At 42.4% G+C, this 16,275-nt stretch overlaps 2 protein-coding genes across 5 annotated transcripts; both read left to right on the top strand.

The window, feature by feature from the left end:
* The first annotated feature begins 16 nt into the window (after positions 1-16).
* LOC117565094 (platelet binding protein GspB) lies at positions 17-13,261 on the top strand. Of its 4 annotated transcripts, none has more exons than XM_034244056.2 (11): positions 17-156; positions 1,458-3,023; positions 4,865-7,030; positions 8,129-8,379; positions 8,449-8,873; positions 9,683-9,924; positions 9,993-10,183; positions 11,300-11,461; positions 11,527-12,064; positions 12,131-12,504; positions 12,575-13,261. In XM_034244056.2, the coding sequence occupies exons 2-11, from the start codon at positions 1,644-1,646 to the stop codon at positions 12,774-12,776; spliced, it is 5,931 nt and encodes a 1,976-aa protein (XP_034099947.1). In that variant the 5' UTR covers positions 17-156; positions 1,458-1,643; the 3' UTR covers positions 12,777-13,261. The 4 variants fall into 4 exon arrangements, with proteins under 4 accessions (XP_034099947.1, XP_034099953.1, XP_034099960.1 ...); XM_034244062.2 differs by having other exon boundaries at positions 17-230; XM_034244069.2 differs by having other exon boundaries at positions 17-404.
* Positions 13,262-15,427: 2,166 nt separating this feature from the next.
* LOC117568330 (cytochrome c oxidase assembly factor 6 homolog) lies at positions 15,428-16,143 on the top strand. Its single transcript, XM_034248916.2, has 2 exons — positions 15,428-15,505; positions 15,583-16,143. The coding sequence occupies exon 2, from the start codon at positions 15,717-15,719 to the stop codon at positions 16,020-16,022; it is 306 nt and encodes a 101-aa protein (XP_034104807.1). The 5' UTR covers positions 15,428-15,505; positions 15,583-15,716; the 3' UTR covers positions 16,023-16,143.
* Positions 16,144-16,275: the final 132 nt, after the last annotated feature.

Raw genomic sequence — 16,275 nt, 5'->3', positions numbered from 1 at the left:
CATTAAAATGTGTGTTGAATTATACGGCCATATGTATGTAGTGTGTAAGAAGGCACGGCGGTAGCCAGAGCAGAAATCTATCAACAGAGCAGCAGGCCAGTGAGTGAGAGTGAGCGAGGAGACGAAGAAGACGGCTCGCTAAGAGTTACGCACTGAGTATGTGCTGGCGGCGGATAACGGCGAACGACGGACCAACAAAAAAAAAACAGAAAGAAGCGAAACAACAAAGTGTGCGTGCGCGTGTGTGTGTGCATGTGCGTGTGTTGCTCGTCGTGTGTGTGTGCGTGTTTTTCTTTATTTTCTTTTGTAACAACAAAACAACATTACTTAAATCATAATTAATATTATCGAAAACGACGCAACTGCAGTCAGAGTATTGAACACACTTTTCTGCCTCTGTATGTGTGAGTGCAAATTGATTTCGCTGTGATTAGGTGTGAAAATGACGAACTTAAATATCAGCAAAAAAGAAATATAATCAACATGAAATTTGCATCTAAATGTCTCAATATCCAAATTGTGGGAGGGGGCGAAAAAGTGCAGCTGAAAAATCCAAATTAACAATTACAATTACAAACTATGTATAACTGCTCTAAAGCAGCAGCGCCGCAGCAGCAGCAGCGCAGCAACTGAGCAGCCACCACGGTCGTCGTTTAGCAGAAGACGAAAAGTAAAACAACAATAAAGCTGGCCATATTCATGCAAAGAAAAAAAAAACAGCATGTTGTGAGCTAATCAGAATCAGCTCAGTGAAGTGAAGTGAGAGAGGTGTATTTCTTTTTTTTTTCCTTGCTGTTTGTTGAGTTGAATATTGAAATGTAATTAATAAGTATTATATGCATATGTATATTGCAATTGAAACGACATGTTTTATATGGTAGTATTTATAAAATGTACGCGCAAAGCAAAAACAACAAAAAAAAAAAGCAAAAGCAAAAGGCGACGTCGACGTCGTCTCGTGGTGTCAACGTCAACTCCAACCGCGCTGCTGCTCTGCGTGCCAGTGTGTGTATGTGTGTGTGAGTGAGCGTTCGCGTGTGTGCCTTCAGTTGTGTGTGTGTGCGTGGCCCCTTTTGCCTGCGAAGGTGGGCTGCTCGTAAAAAGGCGCCTCCTGTCGCACACACACACAAACACTGATATGCATATGGCTGCGCGTGTGTGTGTGTCTGTGTGTTTGTGGCTTTGCCTGTGTTTGTTAGAGCGAGAGCCAGATTGCTATTTACCGTTGCTTGAGCTGCTGCTTTAGTTGTTATAGTTTTTGCTATTTAGTATATTTTCATTCTGAAAAATGGTTGTATAGCAAGTGAAAAAAAAAATAGATAAATCGTTGAACGCGAAGTGACTTCAAATCTTATCGCATTAAAACCCCCTCCCCCTTGGCCCAGTCAACTATTCGTGTGGTGGAAAATACCGAATATTGATTCTGATTCCGATTCCGTTTCTGATTTTTAATGTAGCGCGACGCGATATCGCAGCAGAAGCGCAGCTTAAATGAACTGCAATATAAATGAAATCAAATCAAAACAAAGCAAACACAAAACGTGAACAAAAGACAGAAAGTATAACATAGTAAATACAACGAAGGACAATAACAAATTTTGCTGCTATAGCAATAGCAAGAAGAAGCAGAAGCAGGCGACAAGATGACGGACTTTGTGGAGCTGATGAACAGCATGTCGAGCAAATTTAACAGCGACTGCGCCACAAGCACTGCCGAAGGCGATACGCTGCTCAATTTGGATTTGGCCGAGGATAAAACGCTCAAGTGGCGCAATTTGGCCAACAATCAATTTGCGTGCAAGGATAAGGAGAAGAAGCAGCAGCAGCACAACAGTCAGCAGCAGCAGCAACAACAACAACAAAATAACGATGCTGCTGCTTCTGCTGCCAGCAGTGCTGCCAATGCGAGTAATGCAAATGCCGATGCCAGTGCTGCCCATAACAACGAGAAGCAACAGGAGACGACGGCAACAACAACAACAGAACAACTCGATGCGGATGTTAAAGTGGAGACGGAAGCAACAATCGCTGCTACCGATGCTGGCGCTGAGCTTTTACAGTCGGCGTCGCAGTCGCCTCAAGGCCAGCGCCAAAGCCAAGGCGCCAATGCAGCTGTCACTGCAGAAATAACACAAATTGCAGCAGCAGCAGAAGATGATGCGTCGAAAGCAACAGCAGCCGCAGTAGCAGCAGCAGCAGTAGACACACACGAAACAAAGTTTGCTGAAGCAGCAACAGCCGCAGCGACGTCGACGTCGACAGCGGCAGCGCCGCCTAACGAAACGACAGCCGACGATGATGACGATGACGTTGCCGAATGCGCACCCGAAGCAAAAGGCGAAGGCGACGCCGACGCCAATGGCAGCGATGACATCGACGCTGCTGCGGCGACAACAACAAATGCAAATAAAGTAAATGCTATCGAAGAAGAAAAAGAAGAGTCAACAGCAACGGCAACGGCAACAACAACAACTGCAGTCAAAGTGGAGCAGGAAGCGTGCAAAATAGCAGAAACAACAACAACTACAACAACAGAAGCAGAAGCAGCTGTGACCGTAGCAGCAGCTGCTACAGTAGTTGCAACAACAACAACAAGTACAGCAGCAACACCAATTACAACAACAGCCGAAAGCATTAAGACTGAACATGAAAATGAATTGGAAACCGCAAACGCAACCGCAACAACACCTAAAGAAGAGCTTTTGGATGAAACGCAGGAGCAGCAAACGTCAGCGGCGGCTGCTGCTGCTGCTGAAGTTGGAGTCGAGGTCACAACAACAACAACAACCGCAGCAGCAGAAATAGCATCAACGGCATCCCCAATGCTGCTGGACGACGCTCCACTTGTTGTCAACGCTGCCGACGTCGCTGCTGACGCAACAGATTCAACATCAACGAAAGCTGCTCACGGCGACGCTGGCAGCGACAACGTCACAGCCGAAGCAGCGCCAGCAGCAGAAACTACAACTACAACAGTGACAGCAGAAGCAGCCGCAGAGGCAGCGCTGGCTGCTGATAAAAACGTAAGTGTGTGCGCGTGTGCGTGCTTGCGCTATGCATGTGTGTGTGTGGGTGTGTATTGGTAATGTTCGAATTCTTTCATTTTGTGTTTGATTCACTTTCCGTTTTACTTTTGCGTCCCAATTAGACGCATACACAACACAAGCTGGCCACACTGCAAATTGAGAAGGGCTTACTGTGTGTGCTTGTGTGTGTGTGAGCAAGACAGAGCATGTAAATGGTATGAAACTGGGATTTCCCCCCAGACATCAAATATAATTTGCAAATTATTCGAATTTAGGCTAGGAATATGATTCATATGTAATGTAACCATGTATATACAGATAACTATATAGTCTGTGTATAGTTGCAACGGTTTATTGAGACTAAAAATAACTGCAGAAATAATTCACTGCAAATCAAATAAAAAGCGATAACAGCGCTAAGCTTGATTCAATTATATTCAGAGCAAATCTATACTATAGACAGATTATTTATGGAGATTTCGAGGAATACGTGCTCATTGTTCATATAGGATTTTTTGATTTTCGTTTAATTAGTAAAATATGGAACTTGACATTCCAAAGTGAATGATAAAAATATATTCAAAGACGGTAATAGTAAATGAAAGTTATATGGGATTAGCAGAGAATTTAGGTTATAGATAAATTTGGCAAAATTACAAAATTCCGAAATTTCACAGTTAATTTTAATGTTATCAAGGGAAATAAAGAGTCGCAACCGAAAACAAAGAGAACTACGCGCACATCAACAAATTGATGATGAAATCGGCTTCGCTAAGCGCTAATAAATCTTTCAATCAATGTGAAAAACAACGAAGGAAATTTGACAGAGCAAAGAGAGAAACGCATTGAGTAAATTCAATTTGAATGCTGAGCATCAACTCAAAAAACTTTGGTAATTTGAAACTGTCTAATGCTGACATAAGAAAGTTCTGGGAAAATTTACACTGACAGATTATTGAAAATTTAAGAAATTCATTTTTTCGTCTGGTTTTTTTTTTTAATAAAGTTTCTGCAAATTCTTTATTATTTAGCATAATTAATGCTCTGAACCACATTAACTTTGATATGCTCGAATATCCCTCAAAAAATAAAAGGCAAAAGCATCCTTTGCTTTAACCGACCGCACAGCAAATGATTCAATTATCTAAGCTGCACCTGAGTGTGGCAGCATTGCAAAGCAAAGAGCAAAGAGTGGCAATGTGGCAGCTTGTGTACTGAGTGCCGCCCCCCTTTTTGCGGTGCCACAGCGTTTTGGCATGTGTGTTGGGGCAAGTGCTGTTGTCATAACAACGCTGTGGCGTCATATCAGCCAGGACATGGCAGCAGCAGTTGTTAGCTGGAATTCGCAATTGTTGGAATTGCTGAATTGAGTTGAGTTGAGTTGTGGTATTGAGGGAGTAGCCTGAGAGCAGCAGTTGGACGCTGCAGCTGCAGCTGGAACTCCATTTGGTCTGCTGCTGGTCGAGGAGTCACAAAGCTCAAAGAAATTCCCACAGCAATAGGAGCAAATGGTTTGTAGATGAGTAAAAAAAGAAAAAGAAGAAAATAGAGAACATGTGGCATAGAAAGTGAAATGTGTATTTTGTTTTTATATGAATGAAGTGCACTAAAAGTTACACAGAAATTTAGAGAAGGTAAAATAAAAGGAAATTTGCTATGCAGTGAGGAAAAGTCAGTGGTAGAGGAAAGGAGAGAGTCAGTAGGTGGTCTGAAAGAAAAGGAGTTAGAAGTGCGAAAGCTTTGAAAGTGAAAAACATGAATAGAAAATAAAATTTAGACAGATAAAAAAGATTTAAACATAAAATATTTAAACGCTATCGTTTGCTTCTTCCACGCAGGAACAAAATGCTGCAGGCAGCATGCGGCGACTTCGTGGCACGCCGCGTCCCACAGACGAAGCAGAACTGCAGCCGGAACAGACATCGCTGCCAGTGGAACAGGAGCAGCAGCAGAAGCAGGATGAGGAGCAGCCACTGCCGGAGCTGGAGCAGGCGACGACGTCGGTAGAGTTGGCCACCGAGGAGAATAACCAAACGCCGCTGGTCAGCGATGTGAAGAAGGAGCCAGAAAAGACGGCTGTCGAGGAGGCGACGCCAGCCGCAACGCCAGCGCCAAAACGCGGACGTGGACGTGCCAAAAAGATAAAAACCGATGCGGATCAAATCACAGTTGCCGAAACGGAGCAGCCAACAGCTGAGGAGACAACATCGCCGACGCCAACACCCACGCAGCCAGAGCGTAAAGTGGGACGACGACGCAAGCTGCCGGAGGATGAGTTGACAACGGAGTTGCTGGTGGTGAAGCTGGAGCACGAGGATGACAGCAACACAACAGCTGCAGCCACAACAACTGCACCCAGTGGCGATGCAAAGCGCATGCGACGCAGCGTGCGTCTAGGCAATCGTCATGATCTCTCTGCTGCGGCTGTTGCAGTCTGCTGGCCGGAGGAGATCAAAGCGGAGCCACTGACGACGGCAGCCCAGGAGCAGGTGCAGTCATCCCACACCCAGCAGCTGTCAGTGGCAACAGTGGCTGCTGCAGCTCCTCTAGCTTCCATTGTGGAAGCGCTGCCCGTTGTTGCGACGGTGCTGGACGAAAAGACGCCGCCAAAGAAGCGCGGACGCAAGGCCAAATTGCCAGCCACAGCGACAGCGGCGACAATCGTTCAATCAATGCCACAAGCGGCAAGTGTTGCAGCTGCCAGCAGCAACATGGGCAACACAACAGCAACAGCTGCAGCGCTGTCCAATGGCAACAAGCGTGCGCTTAGCTCGATGTCAGGCAGCAGCGTGGGTGATGTCCAGCTGCCAAAGCGATCGAAGCGACGCATCAAGCCAACGCCCAAGATACTGGAGAACGACGAGCTGCGCTGCGAATTCGAGACGAAGCGCATCGAACGCTTGACCCACTGGGAGGCAGCTGCCGAAGGGGAAGCTGCCGCTGCCGCACACTTTGAGACGCCGTTGCAATCATGTGGAGGTGGCGCAGGATCGAATGGCGGCTCATCGACGTCGCGTCAGAAGAGCGACAAATCGGATGGCGGGGGAAGCGGCTTCGAGCAGCATCCGGCTGGGAGTAATTCGATTAAGAAGCGTCTGTTCTCCAAGTCACAGCGTGACATTGACAACTCTGGGGCGGCATTGTTGGCGCAAAGTCTGCTGCCGCCGTGTCCCGATCTCGAGCAGTTCATCAGCGACATCAAGGCGGCCAAACTGAATGCGAATCGTTCGCCCGAGGAGCGCAAGCTGAACAAGAAGCAGCAACGCAAGCTCGCCAAGCAAAAGGAGAAGCATCTGAAGACGCTGGGCTTGCGGCGCAACAACAGCGAGGAGGCCAGCGACAACGATAGCTCCAACACGGACAACGAGGAGTTTGTGCCCACCACCCGAGTCCAAGTGGGCAAACCAAGTGTAACGCTGCGACTGCGCAATGCCAGCAAGGAGACGACTGTCGGCGGCCGGACGAAGCAATCGCTTTCGTTGCCACCGCCATCATCAGCAGCAGCAGCAGCAGCCACGATTGCACCGCCTCCAGCAACAACCACAGCGAGTGGCAAGCTAAGTCGACGCGTTGGCGTGCGTGGCGCCAACGCAGCAGCAGCTGCTGCAGCTGGAGGAGGAGGAGGAGGAGCGACGACCACGACGCTGGATCATGCTCAGTTGCAGGCATTGAATAGCGCCATTTTGGCCGCTGCTCATGATGCGAGCGATGCTGTGGCCAGCACCTCGGCTGCCGCTGCCGCAGCGGCTGCTGTTGTCAAATTCATCTGTTTGTGCCAGAAGAGTTCGCCGTATTATGCGCCCAATGCGCCGGATGCTTCGTATTGCTGTGCCATCGACAACATTGATGAGCAGAAGATTGGCTGCTGCAATGAGCTCTCTGCCGGCGTGCACAATCTCTTGCGTCCCAGCCAACGCGTCGGCTACATGATACTCTGTGATGAGCACAAGAAGCGATTGCAGTCCCACAATTGCTGCGCCGGCTGTGGCATTTTTTGCACACAGGTGAGTGCTCTGACTGACTGATTAACGCGCTCAAGCGGTAGGAACTAGGAGGCTGCATTTTGTAACCATTTTTTTTCAAAATTCTTAATCTTTATCTTTGGCTAAATCGAGTATTAAAATTAGGGTAAAAATTCTTATTCTTATGAGCGGTAGCAGTTAGAAAGCTGAATTTTGTACACAACTTTCTTCGAAATTCCTACTCTTAAACTTTAAATTTAGGGTAAAAATCCATAAATTTATAAGCGATATAAGCTAGGAGGCTGAATTTTGAACACAGCACAGTTTAAATCATTTACAAGGTTTTTTTTCTTCAATATACTACTTACTTTTAAACTTTCCTAAATCGCGCATTAAAATTAGGGCAAAAATCCTTATTTTTTTAAGCGGAAGCAGCTAGAAGGGTGAATTTTGCTTGGTTAACGTAAATTGGCAGGCTGGCTTTTTTCAAAATTCTTTAAACTTTCCAAAATTTGGGTGCTTTGGTTGACAATATGGTATATTTTGCATCCTATTGTATATCAATATACCAAATATATCCTTTGGTATATTTTTTGCATAGTATTTTCAAGTTTTTTTTGAATTTGGTATATTTCACAATTAATTAAAATTAGGTAGCGAGTATCTCACAGTCGAGTACACTCGACTGTAGCCTTCTTGTTGGAATAGCCTTACACATTTATCAAAGATCTACCAAATAATAGTTGCTTTATATAACCAAAAATTTGATTAAATATATTAATATTAAATTTTAAGTACTTTACCATAATTTTGATTGAACGATTCATCAATCATTCAAAATATGTTGTTAATTCTGAGACTTAATCGATCAAGCCATTGATGCTTACCATTTCATTGAGCAAATAATCAATCAAACAATTAACCCTTAAATATGCTCTACTATACTTATGATTGAATAAATAATTAATCAATCAAAACATGTTGGTCATTCTTCAAAGCCTTCATCACTCAATCGTCATCAATCAATCAATAAACCCTTATCGCCTAGCTAATTGCAGTCAATGAATCGTGTTGAATGATAGCCGTGAATATTTAGTACCTCAATCAGTCAATCACTCAATCAATCCTTTGTTTTTGCAGGGCAAATTCGTGCTGTGCAAGCAACAGCACTTCTTTCATCCGGACTGTGCGCAACGCTTCATCTTGAACAGTCCCTACGATAATGGCGCCAGCAACAACAACGGCTCCTCCTCCTCCTCACACAGTTATCCCAGTCCGCTGCTGGTGCTCAAGTGTCCGCACTGCGGCCTCGACACGCCGGAGCGCACCTCAACCGTAACCATGAAATGCCAAACATTGCCCGTCTTTCTGCCCGCCCAGAAGACCAAAATGTAAGTTGATGTCTTTGATTACCAAAAGTTTAACTTTTAACTACTAATCTTTTATAATCATTCTCACAGCAAACCCGCCAAGCTGACGACGTCAGCGCATCTCACGCAGTTCGCCAAGCCCAGCGCCAAAGGCGCCTCAACATCGAGTGCCACACGTGGCAAGAGCAGCACAGCTATCGGCAACGTCGCCTCCACGTCCAGCAAATCGAATGGCACGCGTGCCAACAGCAGTAGCAATGGCAAGGCATCGACAGCAGCCTCGACTTCATCGTCAACAGCGGCAACAACAGCAGCGGGAGCGAGTGGCGGCAACAGCGCGGGAAATGCACTCAACGTCATCAACTTTGAACAGCTGATACCCGAGTCCGTGATGAATGTGGTGCAACGTGGTCGCATGGTCTCCTCCAGCGGTCGCGTCACCACCGAGTTCAACTCACGCGACATGTACTACGCGGTGCAGAACGATGATCTGGAGCGTGTGGCCGAGATACTAGGTAGATAGAACACGCACAAACTGCTTTCCGGTTTCTCTAATTGCTCTAGATAAACATATGCTAAAGTCAAGTGAATTATTTTAGCGTTCGTTTCGTTTTAGCTAAATTTGGTAACATTTGCAAAACCAAGTTAAAAAAATGTATAATTGTGGCTGCTATAATTAATAGTTCATTGTAGCTTGCTCTCTGCCTTTTGCAATATTGTTTAGTCAGTCAATTTGCAAACTAAATACTGGCATCAACATTTATTTAGAATGTTATATGTGCAACAACTATAAACTAACTTAAATTATGTAGAATTTCAATTCTTATAGCAAAACAACTAAATCTAATTTGTTTATAGAATTGCAATGCTTCAAATAACTGTTTACAGTCCTCTCCGTATTGATCGACTTAACTTACCAATGTTAATTTGTAAAAGCAGCTTTCATTATTTTGTACAATCAATGTCAAATTATGAAGAACTTCAATTCGTATAGAAAAACCGAACTAAAACCAATTTGTTTATAAAATGCAAAGAATCCGATTCAATTATTCTTAAATTGTAATTTTGTTAGAGAAACTATAAAATCAGCTTTCGTTATTTTGTACAATCAATACCAATTATAAAGAATTCCAATGCTTATAGAAAAACAGAATAATTTGTTTCTAAAATGCAAACATAATTGATTGCACTGAACTTATTGTTAATTTGTAATTTCTTTAGAGAAACTGTAAAAGCAGCTCTCGCTATTTTCTTCAATCTATTTCAACTTTCTCGCTCTAATTCATTGCATTTCTACCTCCCTCTCTCTCCCTCTCACTTCAAGCTGCCGATTACAATGTGCTGACTCGAATGCGTGAATATCTTAACGGTACCTGCCTGCATCTGGTCGCTCACTCGGGCACTCTCCAGATGGCTTATTTGCTGCTCTGCAAGGGCGCCAGCTCGCAGGATTTCGTGAACATCGTGGACAGCGAATTGCGCACCGCATTGATGTGCGCTGTCACCAATGACAAATGCGATATGCTCAATTTGTTTCTGCAATGCGGCGCCGATGTGGCCATCAAGGTAAGTGGAGAGATATTCTTTTTGTGTATTGCTCTGACTTATCTGACCTTTATCTGTTCATGTTACAGGGTCCAGATGGCATGACGAGTCTGCATATTGCAGCCAAGCTGGGTAATCTGGATGCGGCACAGCTCATTGTGGACAGCTATCGCGCCTCGCGCAACATTGCCAACTTTCTGAGCTTCATCGACACCCAAGACGAGGGCGGCTGGACGGCGATGGTCTGGGCAGCTGAGCTGGGACACACGGATATCGTCAGGTGTGTGGGTCTACTCTCTAGTGAACTGAGTTTCTCAACTTTCAAAACTATCTGCCACTTTTTATTGTAGTCAGTTTATAACATGCTTATTATTGCAAGTATTTTGTAACTATACTCGATATTCATAGAAGGGTATTATAACTTTGTTCCTCATGGAAATGTGTGTAATAGGCAGAAAGATCAGCGTCAGCACCCTAGTCATGTCCGTCTGTCTGTCTGTCCGTCCACATGAGCAGCTAGAGCTCAAAAACTATAAGAGATAAAAATATAATTTTATCGACAGCACTTGTAATATTTGTACGCAGATCACGTATCAAAATTGTTGCCATGTTCACTTCCGCCCCCGCAAATCGATACAAATCGAATAACAACCGTAAGAAGCTAGAGTCGAGATAGAATAATAACTATAGTTTTTATGATTCTTGAAAATTTGGTTACAATCAGATCAAAATTGTAGAAGTTATTTAAGAAATATTTTTGTAGTTAGTTGCTTTGGCTGACAATATGGTATAGTTACCATTTTATGGTAAATTTATTAATGAGTAACTATATAAATATACCAAATATAGCCTTTGGCATATTTCTACTATTTTAGCGGTATATTAATTTGGTACAAAATGTAGAATTCGGTATTCTTCATATTCTTAAATATTATTCATATTCTTAAATATTTTGCGGTAACCAAATAAATATTTGGTATATATTCAAGAATAATACGCCACTCTTTTGATTTTATTCACAATGGGTAGTGGGTATCTCAAAGTCGAGTACACTTGACTGTAGCTTTCTTACTTGTGCAATTTTCTATTAGCTTAGGCTGTTCGCCTTGTATTATTCAACTTTCATTATGTTTTTGTTTAGTAAACTTATTATTTATTCAAATGTAGTAACCAAATCTATGATTACCCTGAATATAAATAGATAAGATAGTGCAAAAATATCTTAGTTAGTTGTTTCACGTGACTGCAACAAATTAACATATCATATAGAAACAATTAGTCACAATTTAAGCAAGAATTAAATAATATATTGTATTAAGTTAGTTACAAAAGTACACTGACACTTTCAACTTCAATTCTTATAATATGTATGTTAATGGACAACTCTTTTATTTAGTTTGCTACTTAATCATGGCGCAGATGCGAACATCTGCGACAACGACAACAACACGGTGTTGCATTGGTCGACGCTGCACAACGATGGCCTCGAGACGATCACGGTGCTGCTGCAAGCGGGCGCCGATTGCAATGTGCAGAATGTCGAGGGCGATACGCCGCTGTAAGTAGAAGTAGAGAGGCAAACAAGAAAAGAAACTTGCATTAATGTTTATATTATCTTCACAGTCACATTGCGTGTCGTCATTCGGTGACGCGTATGTGCATCGCATTGATAGCGAATGGCGCCGATCTGATGATCAAGAACAAGGCGGAGCAGCTGCCCTTCGATTGCATACCCAACGAGGAGTCGGAATGCGGACGAACCGTTGGCTTCAACATGCAAATGCGCAGCTTCCGTCCACTCGGACTGAGGACGCGAGTTGTGTGTGCCGATGCCTCGAATGGCCGTGAATCGCGTCCGATTCAGGCGGTGCGCAACGAGCTGACAATGTCGGAGCACGAGGACGAGGCGGACGCATTGATGTGGCCCGATTTCAAGTACATTACCAATTGCATAATATTGCAGAATCCGGTGCAGATCGATCGTCGGGTGTCGCAGATGCGCATCTGCTCGTGCCTTGACAGTTGCAGCAGTGATCTGTGCCAGTGCAACGGCGCCTCATCGCAGAACTGGTACACGGCCGAGAGTCGACTCAATTGTGACTTCAACTACGACGATCCGGCGGTGATCTTTGAATGCAACGATGTCTGTGGCTGCAATCAGGTGAGTGTGCTGATGGGGAATCATTCTCAACAATAACTGACAGCTCTCTTTCACTTTCTTCTGCAGTTGTCGTGCAAGAATCGCGTGGTGCAGAATGGCACACGAACGCCGCTGCAGATTGTGGAGTGCGAGGAGCCAGCCAAAGGTTGGGGAGTGCGTGCGTTGGCCAATGTGCCCAAGGGCACCTTTGTGGCCAGCTATACGGGCGAGATTCTCACCGCACCGGAGGCGGATCGACGCACTGATGATAGCTATTACTTTGATCTGGACAATGGGCATTGCATCGATGCGAATTATTACGGCAATGTCAGTCGCTTCTTCAATCATTCGTGCGAACCAAATATATTGCCTGTGCGTGTCTTTTACGAGCATCAGGATTATCGCTTTCCCAAAATTGCCTTTTTCGCCTGCCGCGACATCGATGCCGGCGAGGAAATCTGGTAAGCTCTAAGCTAGTAGGATATCCATTCACTTGCAGATTGATTATTTACTTCTTCAACTTTTTTCTAGCTACGATTATGGTGACAAGTTCTGGCGTGCGGAGCAACGTGCCAGCGGCGGCGGTTGTCGTTGTCTCACAGCCAGCTGCAAGTACGCGTTGCATAGCGGAAGCTCGAATGCTTCGCCCACAGTGACGGGCGGCGAGGAGGAAGCGTTGCCAGTGGCTGCGGAGGCTGTGCGACAAGAGCAATGCCAAACGCCAACACTTTAAACAGAGGACACAACAAACAGTGAACGGAATACGTCAAAACGAATCAATTCGACATGGACTCTCTTGGCCAAGCCAAGTTGCCAAGCATCACACACAAAGGAAAAAGGAATTGCAAGCGCCATATTACAAATAAATATGCAAAATACAACACAAAGAAACAACAAGAATAGCAGCAGCAGCAGCAACAAAATTCAAATTGTTGATGTGTTGGCAATCTGCGACTGCCAAAATATGTTTGAAGGTTTTATCTACCGACACATTTAATTTAGTTATTTGTTTATACATGTATGTATATGTATGTAGCATGTACGTGATGACACACATTAATTTTTTTTATTATTATTATTATGTATTTGTTTTTATGAGCTAATTAAATACGTTTTCTTTTTACTACTTTTAATAACAAAACAAAAACACACACAAAATCATACAATAAGCTGCATGCCGCATTGTGCAATACAAAAATAATGGCAAAACAAAACAATCTATAAATATATATACATATATATATACAAGATATATGTATACATAAATGTTTAAGACATCCCTTTTTTTTTGTATTGTTTAAATGTTAAGCTAAACGATTGAGAGAGCGAAGAACAAACGCGAAAAGCAGAGATAGAATTGTATCTAGTCATAGGCAACAATACATAAGCATATAGAGTGCACATATATATAATACGTATGTACAGATACTATATACTATATGTATGTATGTAATTTTGGAATTGTTAAACGAGCTTTAACAAGCAGCAACAATGCAACACACAATAGCGAGACAACAATAACAACAACAGCAAAAGCAACAACCAATCGCACTCACAACGTGAATTTAACAATAAATTATAACTTGTTTTCTACTACAATATATAACTAGTTATGTCTAATATGCATGTGTATGTATGTATGTTTGTGTATGTGTTTCTTTGGCAAACATTATTTAGACCAATTCGATTGAGCATGCATTCAAACTAAACATAAATCTATAACAAATTATACACAACAACAAAAGAATCAAAATTGATCATTGAATGTTTGTGCTGGGCAAAGTACTGATAGTCGTTAATACTTGTAACATTGAACATTGTATTTTAGTCATAAATACTCACACACACACACATACACAGATTCATATATAGCAAACGGAAAAACTAGTTTTTTTGAAGGCAGAGATTGAGATTGTGTGCCAGAGATAAAAGAGGTGTTGCCCATTGTCGTGTCGCCCATTTCCGAATTCTTTTTGTTGCTTTTTTTTTTGTTTTGTTTTTGGTTTTGTAGTTTAAACGGCAAAGCAACTGTAACAGTTAACGGCGGATGTTGACGTCGAAGTTACAGCCTGGTCGCTACTGTTATGGTTAATTGAACTGTAATGGCTGCTGCATTTTCGCTTTGCGCTAGAAAGCCACAAGTGCCTCAAAAGCTTTCAAAGAACCCCGCGCCGCCCCACTGTATGGCTCATTCCCTCGACTGGATCGAGTTTAATACTACGTGTGGAGGCCAGGACATAAGGTACTACAGGAATAATACAACATAAAAAAAAAAATAAACAATACAATACATTGACTGCAATGCATTTTAAGATGTGACCACTTAAAGCAGCATCATCATCATCTTAATCATCTTACTTAATCTTTGAGTTCCAACCATATCCTTGCGTCTAACGAATCACATCATTTGAGATCTATTAAGAAATATAGAATATATATACAATATATATATACATAGATGTACATAGAGGTATTGCAGCGTTTACAGCGTGGCCTCCCAACTTAATAAATGTATTTGTGTAAATGTTTATATGTATGTACAATAGATATATATAAATATAAAAAAATATATATATACATTAAGGATAAGTAATCATTGCTGAAATAAATCCACACACTATAGAGAGATCCACAACTGTTAATCAAATATAATTGTATAACTATGCTATATCTAACGATATTAAAATGTCATTTGAGAATCGAAAGAAAGAGAAAAAAAAGAAATCCAATTTGTAATACAAACGAACATCACCGCATTGAGATTTGCAGTGTTCCTAGAGTTCACACATCATATTTTATTATCATTATTATTATTATATTGTATTATGTATGTCTAGAGAGCTCGTCGTGGCCATTTGCTCAATTAAAACGGGGCAGTTATTGCGCCCCCTATTTTGCATATGAACCGCAGAGCAGCATTTTCAATACGTAATTTATGTATCATATATATAAACAATATTTGCATAAATACAATATGTGTATGTATGTATATGTATAACGGTTTCCACGCACGACATTTACCAATTAAGTAGATACACTCACGTTTTTATTGTTATCGGTATGCGATTATTTGTTTTGTTCCATATACATATATTTTATTTTTATTTTTGGAATTGATAAGCAAGTACAATATTTTTATTATTTTGGATAGACCACACACACACTGATTAGTTGAAATTGAAAGCCAATAATGTTAAATATAGGTCACAGAGATATTAAATCAAATAAAATTGTAATACAACTGAAAAATCATGCGTTTAATCAAATCAAATGTGTGTGCTGTGTGTAACAGTCATATTTGAAATTCAAAAGCTCGATATCGATTGCGCGCATCGATTTCTCAGTGCAACCCTGCGTGCAATATTGCCAGTCATTTAATTTTGCCGCACAGCTGTTAGGGCAATATTACCGCACAGCTGGGCACACAGTTTCGGCAAATTGTATGTTTTGTAATTTTTTGAGGTTGGTTCTGATGAATATTTGTTAAACGCTAAACTTATATGTTAATTTACGTGTATTTAAAATGTTTTACAATGCAGACTTGCAAGACTGCAATAACAGGAGACGATTTGACGACCGTGTAGCATGCAAAACCAGATAGTGGACTAAGAAGCAGACTACAAAATCACAGCACATCCCCCCATCGTATCAAAACAAATCGTTCACTGCCAATATGAGTTTTCCGGACAAAGCGGAGCGTGCCAAGTGCTGGGCGAATCGTGATGACTACTGGAAGTGTTTGGACGAGAATGCGCCCAAGCACAGTTCGACAAGCGGCGAAAAAGTGCCCAGTGCCTGTCAAGCAATGCGCAAGGCCTTTGAGAAATCCTGCCCTGGCCAATGGGTGAAACATTTCGATCGCAAGCGCACGTATGAACAGTTTAAAGAGAAGATGGCGTCCGGCTACGATCCTCTGGAGGAGCGCGCAAAGGCTGCTGGCGGAGCTGGAGCTGGAGCTGGCGCAACACCAGGCAAATAAATACATAAAAATGACCCAGTGGAATTCGTGATGTTCAGTTAATTGTTACGCTATATAAATCTTTATTATTTTTTTTTATTGTTGTAGTGTAGTGTAAATAAAACATAAATTAACATTACGATTGTACAACAACTATATGCAAATTGGTAAAACCCATTATTTAAGTGAAATATAAAATTCCAATTGGCAATTTTTTGAAATGTTGCCTTGCCAGTGTGTACACGCGCCTGGAATCAGAAGTAAAGAGTGAAAT

The sequence above is a fragment of the Drosophila albomicans genome, chromosome X (assembly GCF_009650485.2).
Source record: "Drosophila albomicans strain 15112-1751.03 chromosome X, ASM965048v2, whole genome shotgun sequence".
Classification (NCBI taxonomy): Eukaryota; Metazoa; Arthropoda; class Insecta; order Diptera; family Drosophilidae; genus Drosophila; species Drosophila albomicans.
Note: the sequence above shows the minus strand (reverse complement) of the source record. Positions and strands in the feature narration are given on the sequence as shown.